The sequence below is a fragment of the Limulus polyphemus genome, unplaced genomic scaffold (assembly GCF_000517525.1).
Source record: "Limulus polyphemus unplaced genomic scaffold, Limulus_polyphemus-2.1.2 Scaffold899, whole genome shotgun sequence".
Classification (NCBI taxonomy): Eukaryota; Metazoa; Arthropoda; class Merostomata; order Xiphosura; family Limulidae; genus Limulus; species Limulus polyphemus.
The window spans coordinates 76547-86395 of record NW_013666509.1 but is presented as its reverse complement, the minus strand read 5'-3'; the positions used below and the strand labels follow the sequence as shown (position 1 = coordinate 86395).

General features: G+C 32.2%; 2 protein-coding genes across 2 annotated transcripts in view; both read right to left on the bottom strand.

The window, feature by feature from the left end:
- LOC106461106 overlaps positions 1-4101 on the bottom strand; it is a 24689-nt gene extending 20588 nt beyond the window's left edge. Inside the window, exon 1 of the mRNA XM_022387989.1 lies at positions 1317-4101. Within this exon, the coding sequence (XP_022243697.1) occupies positions 1317-3746 (2430 nt within the window). The 5' untranslated portion in view covers positions 3747-4101. The remainder of the gene's footprint in view (positions 1-1316) is intronic.
- The window catches only part of LOC111086175, an 11403-nt gene continuing 5651 nt past the window's right edge, over positions 4098-9849 (bottom strand). The window contains exons 2-3 of the mRNA XM_022387990.1: positions 6753-6902; positions 4098-6065 (exon numbers count right to left, since the gene is read on the bottom strand). Of these exons, the coding sequence (XP_022243698.1) occupies positions 4106-6055 (1950 nt within the window). The 5' untranslated portion in view covers positions 6056-6065; positions 6753-6902 and the 3' untranslated portion in view covers positions 4098-4105. The remainder of the gene's footprint in view (positions 6066-6752; positions 6903-9849) is intronic.

The following is a 9849-nucleotide window of genomic DNA, read 5'->3' as shown; positions in this document are numbered from 1 at the left end:
TGGCAGGGGATGACATGTCGGAATTGATATTGATGCTCTGAAGATGCTTGTTGAGTCTAACCCAAGGCAACACACTTGTACAATGGCCCTGAAAGTGCATGTCTCTCATGAAACAATACGTAAACATCTAAGGAATAGGGGAAAACTCCATAAAGAAGGTGTTTGGGTGCTTCATGAACTCTCCCATGATCATTGTTTCCAATGTGTGAACATTGCTTCACCTCTTCTGGCACGTAATGCACATGAACCATATTTGGACAGAACTGTCACCGGTGATGAAAAATGGATTCTCTATAGGAATGTTAAATGCCAAAAACAATAGCTCAGTTCTAGACAAAAAACACTTCCGATCCCAAAACCTGGACTCCATCAGCAGAAAGTGATGCTCTGCATTTGGTGGGACATTAAAGAAGTAATTCATTTCAAACTCCTCAATCCATAGTGAACTGTCAATGCAGAAATCTATAGTCAGCAACTGGAACATTTAAATCAAGCCCTTCACTCGCCAATCAGAATAGGTTCTTCTTCTCCATGACAATGCACATCAATGCATGTTTGATGCAACACAAGATTATGGAGTTGGGTTGGGAAATTCTCCCCCATCCACCACATTCTCCAGATATGGCACCATCAGATTACCATCTTTTTCATTTGCTGCAACACCATCTTAATAGGAAAATGTATGCAAATGTGAAAAGTGTTAAAGAGAACATCAACATGTTTTTTGCTTCAAAGTCAAGTGATTTCTTTAATCAGGGCATTAACAACCTGATTGTAAGACTGAAAAGCATCACCAATAAGAATGGAGACTATTTCATTTAATAAATGTTTTGTTTTGATATATAAGTTGTTTGGGTTTTTTCATCTAAAAAAATGTGACATTAATTTCTTGACGACCTAATAGAAACAGATCAGGTACTGCAACCAACAGAAGAGTAAAAGAAATCCTACTGGTTTGAATATATTCAATTTTTATATAATCAACTGCTATAAGACAATTATGTGATACAACAAAAAATATTAACTATATCCTTTTATAATTAACTACTTAGCAATTACATGATTTTATATAAACTAGGAACTATCCGTAAAAGAAGTTCTCTATTGGCTTTGAAAAAACAACAATTTTGAAGTGAAATCAGATGAAAGTAATTTTAAACTTTAAATGTTTATTATGGACATATGCTAATTATCATTACAGAATGAAAAATTATACGTGTATATATGTATACATTCATTTCACTTCCACATAGAAACAGATTATTTTGTTAATATCCTATAGAAAATTTAAATCTCTACACTATGTATATTCACACCTTTTTTTCTGGAGATAGAAGAATACTTCTGGTGGGAGTGGCATTACTATTCCAGGTAGAAAAGCTCTCTTCCTCTTCTTCTGGTTCACCTTCTTCTTTATGCCATTTTTCATGATCTTTCTCTAATGACTTATCCTTATATTTCAAATTTAGACACTCAAATGAACCTGATGTTGAACTACACGAAGTACCAGTACTGCTGGTGTCATCTGTATCACTCTCAACTTCAGATCTGTGAACATTATAGTTCACTGTATGAAGTACATTCACACCTCTTTCTTTCTCTGTTTCTTTGGTAGTGGATCCTACTTCTGGTAGATCAGCTTCAGCCAAAATGAGAGTTTTTAGACACTGATGTTTTCTTGTTACTTCTGCTTCTTCACAATGATCAATATCTTGGCTAGGAAAGAAGGTTAAGCTCTCCTCACCAGCTAGAATGTGTTCCCCTTCAAAAATCAGTTCACCTTTTGGACTTTCTAAAACTAAGGGATAACTATTGTGATGTCTGCTTGAAGAAAATGATTGCTCATTGAAACCAAATAGTTCATTAGGCAATTCCTGAATCACTCTGGATTGATCATTAGCATCTGGTTTCTGACTGACTGATTCAATGGGACTTACTCTGCTAGACAGTGAATTAAAGGAAATACAGTTGTTCTGACCTGTTATAGAAGAAACACCATTATCTTCTCCAGATACCAAGATGTCAGGTGTTTGCTGTGACAATTTGAAGAACTCGCTGTTACCTTCATGAATAACTTCAAGAGCAGAATTTGAATCAAAAATACCTTGATCATCATGAAGTAATTCAGAAGAGTCAAAATAATCTTGTTTCAATGAAGTAGAACACATTCCTTTCTTTCTGTTTTCATACAGTATGCAATCTGTTTTCACTGAAAAAGGCTGAATTTCATTTACATTGGACCTTTCACCTAATTTTTCTACATTGACAACATCATCTAAGATATAATTCAATTGGTTCTCAGCATGACTTTCGGAAGTGTCTGTATAAGACATCTTTTCACTCTGCCTCTGGATTGTCTCAACAGTTTCATCAATAAAGTCATCACTTGGTTTGTCAACATTTAGTAACCTGTTACTTTTCAATGGAGCATCACTGTTACCATTGTTAACATGAAAAGAATCTTGTAATTGCTGATCTGCAACAGAATCATTAGGAACACTTTGTGCTTTATCTTTATTGTCACTATCATTTTTGACATCATTATCATCATCACCGATATCCTCACAAAATGGCAACATCTCTACTTCTTCACTGACAGCCATAATGTTTGCCATCTTTGGTGCCAAGTTGGATGTACTTTCTTCAACAATTTCAAAGCTTTTGGGTGAAGAAATAATGGTATTTTCACCAGTCATTGTTTCAATATCAGGATTTATCATGGGAATAGTTTCAGAAGTTATTTTTTCAGACTCTGATGTTTCACAAATGTAACAGCTGTTACTGGAAATACTTTCAGACGACAACTGTTTGATAGGTCTGTTAATAGCATTAAACTCTTTAGGTGGTAAGGATTTATGTATCCATAATGTTGGATCACAATAATCATGTTCTCCAAATTCTAAAGACTCCTCGACTGTTATGTCATGATGCTTGTCTTCTTGTAATTCAGACACTTCTGTGGAAGCACTGGGTAAGAAATCACTATTATGATTGTCTTCTATACTTGTAGAGGACCCCAAGTATAAGTGCTCAGTATTGTAATGCACATTATTTATTGTATAAGTAAGAGGTTCTCTTGTCTCAAGCATTGTACATTGTTTATTCTTGTCTGAAAAAATATTAGTGCCAACACCCAAATTATTCTCAGAATTGTCACCACAGGCACATGTATTATGTTCAGTGACACTATTATTTTTTTTCTCAATGGTTTGCTTATTTATCCCTATCAACTGAAAAGCAGATGATGATATTTGTGGATTGCTTTGTTCAGATATATTATCACATGCTAGTTCTTCTTTGTCATCAATGCCACATTTCTTTTCATCAATGGAAGAAACAGTAATGCCAGAATACACATCAGCAATATATCTATCACCAGCTTCTTCTATATCCATTGTAGAAAAACCACATTTAATATCGGTTTTCTCCTGAGTTACATTATTACTTGATTCAAATGAGGAAGATAATATTTCTTGATGGCTCTGTTTAAATATATCATTGCATACAATTTCCTCCAGCTGTTTATCAGATTCAGCTTGAAAATTTTCGTTATTAATACTTTGCTCAAACTTCAGCTTATGATCTATGCTACTATCATAACCAGTGTTACTTCCAGAGATGTCCAAATAAACTTCTCTGCTGGGTGATGAAAGTCCATTACCACAAAAACCTTTTTGTTTTACACAGTTAGTTGAATGATCCTCAAACAATGGTTTTAAAGTTTTTGAACTTGTATGTTCAACCATCTTGCTATCCAAAAGTTCTTTTGGATGTTTGTCACTCTCTTGAATTTCATCAAACCTAATATCCTTTAATGAGCTACACTCGGTTATTAGACGACTTGAAAATGTCAAGTCTTCTGTATTCTCTTCAAGGGCACTACCTGTTGAAGAAACCTGAGGCACAAAACATGCAAAATTATTTTCTGTCAACAGATGATTTATGTTTTTCTGTTGAAAAGTTCCTATCAATTGCTTATCTCTTAAGTTTATAATACTCTCACCATCGTCTAAAACTGTACCCTGGTTTTTATTTATTGACAAGTCCAAAGATTCACAACACACACTAAGCTGCTCTACATTATCTTTCTCTACAGCTAAATTCTTCACTTGTCTTTTTTTGTTTCAAATCCATTCTCTGATTTTAAATCCTGAACACCATCTTCTTCATTTTCCAGACATTCCTTTGGTGGAATTACTGGTTTCTCTTTTACTTCAGAGTTGAAATTATCCTCATTGAACATAAAAGTTGACAAGTTATTTAAATCATCAATAACACTATATTTTTGCTGAAATACATAACCTTCTTCACCTTCATTTTTTTCTATTTCATCATCTTGTCCAAACAACTTTTCTTTGTCTTTGCACAAAACAGCTCTACCTAATTTAGATTCATAAGCCCCAAATTGTTTATTTTCAGTTTCTGGTAGTCCACAAAATAAATCCTCTTTACCAACATAATCAGCTGTGACAGCAATCATTTCAGGGCTGTACAAGTAATTATCACTTAAAAATGAAAACCCAGAGTTTTCAGAACTTAAATCTTTCTCAGTAGCTGCTTTATCAAAACAGGTTTGTAAAACATGCATTGGTTTTTCCTTTTCTAATGAATGAAAACTTCCAGTAGAAATATGTTTCACGAATGGATCTTCCCCACTAATCATAGAGTTTGTGGAGTCACACTGGACACTTGATTTATTTTTACAGGAAAATGATCTTTCTGTTTCCACAGAAGTGTCAAATGAAGTATGTTCTTTTCTCTTGCAATTCTTCTCAACAGAAAGCAACTGACCATCCTTCAAAGAACTGCTTATATCTAATTGTGTTGAAACATCTTGCTCTAAATTTTCACTGTCTTCCTTCTCTTCATAATCCTTTCCCAATAAATTTGTCAGTATTGTTTCTGAAGAGTTTTCTTCTAACATAAAATTCTCAGATATTTTTTCATAAGAATCTGAATTTACTCCATCAGGCTCCCCAGAACTTGTATGGCTTTTATCAGTCAAGGTCAGATCAGTTGTACAGAGACTTACTGTTGTGTTGTACAGCTGCATTTTTAGACTCTTGTGGTTAGTACCCTGAAAAGTTATTACATCAGATTCACTATCAACATTTTCAGTGTCAGATTCAGTAAGTTCTAACACTTGTTTATTAGATAGAAGTTCATCAGTAAAGGGAAAATCTTCATCTTTGCCTAAGTTACAATGTTGAAAAGTTCTTGTTAATGGGGAATACTGAGAGCCTGGTATTTTGAAACTACTACTGATGGCACTTTTATTCAAATCATCATTCTGTTTATCATGACTGTCAAAATCATCAAGTTCTACTGGTTCGATACTGATCTCTGCAGTTGTAGCATTGGCTATTAAAACCTCCTGAACTCTGTTAGTAGTTTGAAGGTCATTCTGGAACATATCTCTGGAAGTAAAAAAAGTCTTAGTTAGGTTGCATAGAGGTACAAAATTTTCCTCAACTGGAGTGGCATTGATAATACCAGATTCTTCAAGCCCAGTGGAGGTCATTAGTTGTGTCATTTCTGTAGATTGCATATTGACTCCATCTTGATAAATGGATTCATTTTTGTCTTTACCATCCAAGTTTTGATATGGTAGTAGTTCTGTTGCAGGTATCTCCTCTTTTCCTGTGATGTGTTCTGCCTGAACTGATGACTCTTCTACACTCCTTTTGAGGTTCTGTAAGCTAGGAGATATACTTTCATGTAGTTCTTCATCACCTGTTACAAAAGATTCATAAGATGGTGTTTCACATGGCAACTGGGATAAGTCTGTGGAAGACATTGAGCTATCTATTTTTTTAGCATGGCTATGTACAGTGGTTTCAGGAACAAAATTATTTTCAAATTTCATGCTGTGGCTGGAAGCATCTATAAAAGGAAGACTATATTCTCTAGGAAATGTATGCAAGGCTTGCCATTTACTCTCAAAGTCTTCATTCCCAACAGACATGACATTTTTGTTCTTATACAAATGTGTCAACAAAGTTACCAGTGTGTGCATCTCAAGTTGTTCCCCACTTTCAACCCAGCAAAGTTTCATAACCTGATATCTAGGAGATATGATAAAATAACTATGTTTAAGCCAATAAACCATAAATTTCACTTTAAGATATCAGAGAATTTCAAAATCATAGTTTGAGTACAATAATTTCATTATAAATATTTTCTTAACAAAAACAAAATAACAGTGATGCCATTTTTAGACTTCAATTTCTAAGATCTTACATTTTTATACAGAACAATTTTATTTATTTGAAAACTACTATAAAAATTTGAAAGAATTCAATTCCGGTGAAGACCTGTAATCTTTAAAGGTGAAAGCCAATATGCATTCGAAATTCTATTAATTCCAAAAGGAAGGCATCTCCATGACTTTCTAACGTGTCATTACTAACTTTAAAAAATATGAACTGATTGCTTGAAACAGAATAATATCAAAAGATATGAAACAACAGTATAGTTATTATCATAGCACAGAAAACAAAATACACATGAATTTAGCTAACTTACACATAAAGGAACATTAATCACCACATTAAAATATTCATTGCTCCTATATAGACTACAGTTCATAATTTTACATAAATACATCACCCTCTGTATACTATAAATTAATGTATTGTTGATTTTCATATTTGATCTATTTTACAACACATTGGTGTAAATGGAAATTCTACTTTGTCAGCAAATTTCCAAACAAAATATCTCACTTTCATCACACATAAATTTTAACATACATTTTGTCAATATGAGCACAGGCTGTAGTAGGTTGATCCAGCAGTATCGTTTTTTCAATAATAACTTTCTGAATGACATCATCATTGCTAAGCTCCTGGTAGGGCAGTTTCCCAAACTCAAACAACTCCCATAAAACTACACCAAATGACCTAAAGTATGTCAGAAACACAAAATATAATATTTTAAATTGTATAATTTTATAGTAAAAACCTAGCAAAAATCACTAACAGTTTATTACATTATTGTAACTCAAGATTATTCTATGATCCATAATTTGTTTTAATAGCACATTGTATAAAATAAAACTAGTACTTGGAGTAAGGTCTGATCCAGATTTACTTAGAGGATGGCAAAAGGCAGAAAGTTTCATATGAAAATGCCACCTTTTTGGCATAAAAAATACAGGAAATAATTTATAACTTAAGAGAAATCAGCAAACCACAAAATATGCAACTATTATCAACATAAATATACAAGAGTAAAATACAACTCTGGGTCAAACATAATAATATAAATATATATATATATATATAGTTGAATACATTATATTAAAATGATTTTAGAGCCTCAGAAAACTATGTCGCCACTTCTGGTCATGTTCTATCTGACAACCATGCATCTTGACAATAGTCTTGCAGTTTAGTTTTCATTGCAAAATGCTCTGTCATAAGATTGTTGTATTCAAAGTACACTAGATGGCTTTACATAATCTAGTAAGGACAACTGCATGAGTTAACAAGTATGTCTTTGTATGGAATAGCATGAATACCATTTCATTTTCTAGTTGCTTGAAGTATGTAACTGTTGAATTGGAGGAACAACTGGAAGCCTTGTCAGCCTTATTTCCAGACAGAGATCTTTCTTCATTATGTCGCATATTGGTACCTGGGACACGTGGATGGCTTTTTCCACTGAACTTTGTGCTCATGGATTCTAACCTGTTTCAAATTGCCACACTTTGCTTATCATGGCTTGGGTATTGTTCCAGGACTCTTTATGGATGATCCTGATGCTCCAAGCTAATCCACATTCCTTTGTTTTCTGGTGCCGTGTATAAGGGATAAACTTATCTTAGAAATTCTAAATCCCTGATTTGAGCACAACTTTATGATCTGAGTGTATGACGATTTTTGCATCTAAAAGAGCTGTTACATACTCTTCCCCCCCCAAAAAAAAAGTAAAAAAGTTTAATTTTTTTGGTGGCAGCACACTACCTACAAAATGCCAAGCAATATCAAAATGTAGTTATGATACATCTGTTCCACCATGATTTTATACTGACTGTAGTTGTCACATAACTTGCTGATTTGCATATTAAAAATCATTTTAATACAACATATTTAACCCTCTGTAGTACAACTAAAAAATATTTTTACATAGAAACAACTAATGTTAAAACAACACACGAAAAACACATCATGTAACAAAGACTGTAAAATGAGTTTCTCTTCTTAATATTTAGTAATAAGATTTATTGGAAAATTCAAACATTAACTTTCTGAAAAGATACATACAGATTTAAAAATAACTTCTTTGAACATAATTGAAAAAATGTGGTTAATTAAACCATCCGATAGATTGATTTTTGATAAGTGTCTGGGTGCAAAATTCACATTCTCACATAGAATTGCACTGTCTTACTCTTAATTAAACTTTGTAAACAAAAGTTCCAAAGTTAGTCTTATTATTACTTTGGAATACAATATTTATAGAAGAAATCAACAAAATACTGTAATGGCAAAATACACTGAACACTAGTAATATCTCTACAATTAACTTGTATCTTTACGTATTCATTAGATGAAGTCCCATGACATTAAAACATAGTTATGTGAAAGGTTTTCAATAACACAGAATTTTGTTAAAATAAAAAAAAATATTTTTTGCAACTAACGTGTTATATGTAGTTTTATCTTTAACTACATCCAGAAAATTCCAAATTCATATATATCATTAGATAATCATCAACTTCCAATCATTTACGCTACACCAAAGCTGCATAAACATTCAAGATCCATTTTATTGCAAGTTAAAACGAAAACTGACTATTTAAACAGCCTCTATTATGTTCAACAACTTGGTGAAATATATTAAGAAAAATAACGCATCTGGTGGATTACATATAATAGACTAGAAGTCACATAGAAAATTTCTGCTCTGAAGACAACCTTACATCTGAAAATGTTTGATTGTACAACTTTATACACTGAACTAGAAGATCCTGTTCAAGTAACTTCTATTTTAACTGAATAATTCTTCTTGCAATAACATTAGTTTAACAAAAATCTAATATAAAACTTACTTGCATAATATGTTTATAATAAAAAAAACAAAAAAACTGCTTTTTTAAACAATTTTATTATAAAACACTCATTAGTATATGTGTGATAAAAATTTACTCAAATCTATCTGAAATAGTGAATAGGCCTAATTAATTGTAAGGCCCTAAGAATTTTATAATGAGTTAAAGAAAATGAACAACTTTTTAAACATTCTTAAAACCATACACTACATGCAATAAAAAATATTTTATAATATACAGAGTATATAAGCTTAAACACTAGCAATGACATTAGAGGGGCTGTACTTTTATTTTTATCTCCATGGCAGCATGTTAGCTAACTGCATGTTATGAAGCCCTTCTTAATCATGTATTCCTTATTCTTTTTCTCATCTTCTTTCACTTCTCTCACTACATTTCTAAATATCTAATTATTAAACCTGTTTATACATTATTTTCAGTCTATTTCTCTTGTAACTAACCCAATGAAATTTATAAACGCTTTGCCATTTATTCATAGGGGGCTATATGGCAGCTGTCCTTTAAAACTTCTGTATATGTAGAAAAAATAAATTTACTCTTTAACTTGTTTTACAAAAAGGATAGAGCTAATTAATGGTAATGTCTTGTCATTTAAAATTCTTTTTCAACAATTTCGTTTAAAACTATGTGTCAGATTTTGAAAATCTAACACATATATACAAGTTCTTCTTTTTGCCAGTTGTCGAAATAAATGGCTTTTACTTATATTTCTTAATAGTATAAATATATATATACTACATTGTTGTTGGGCTTAGGATTCTTCTACAGTAGGT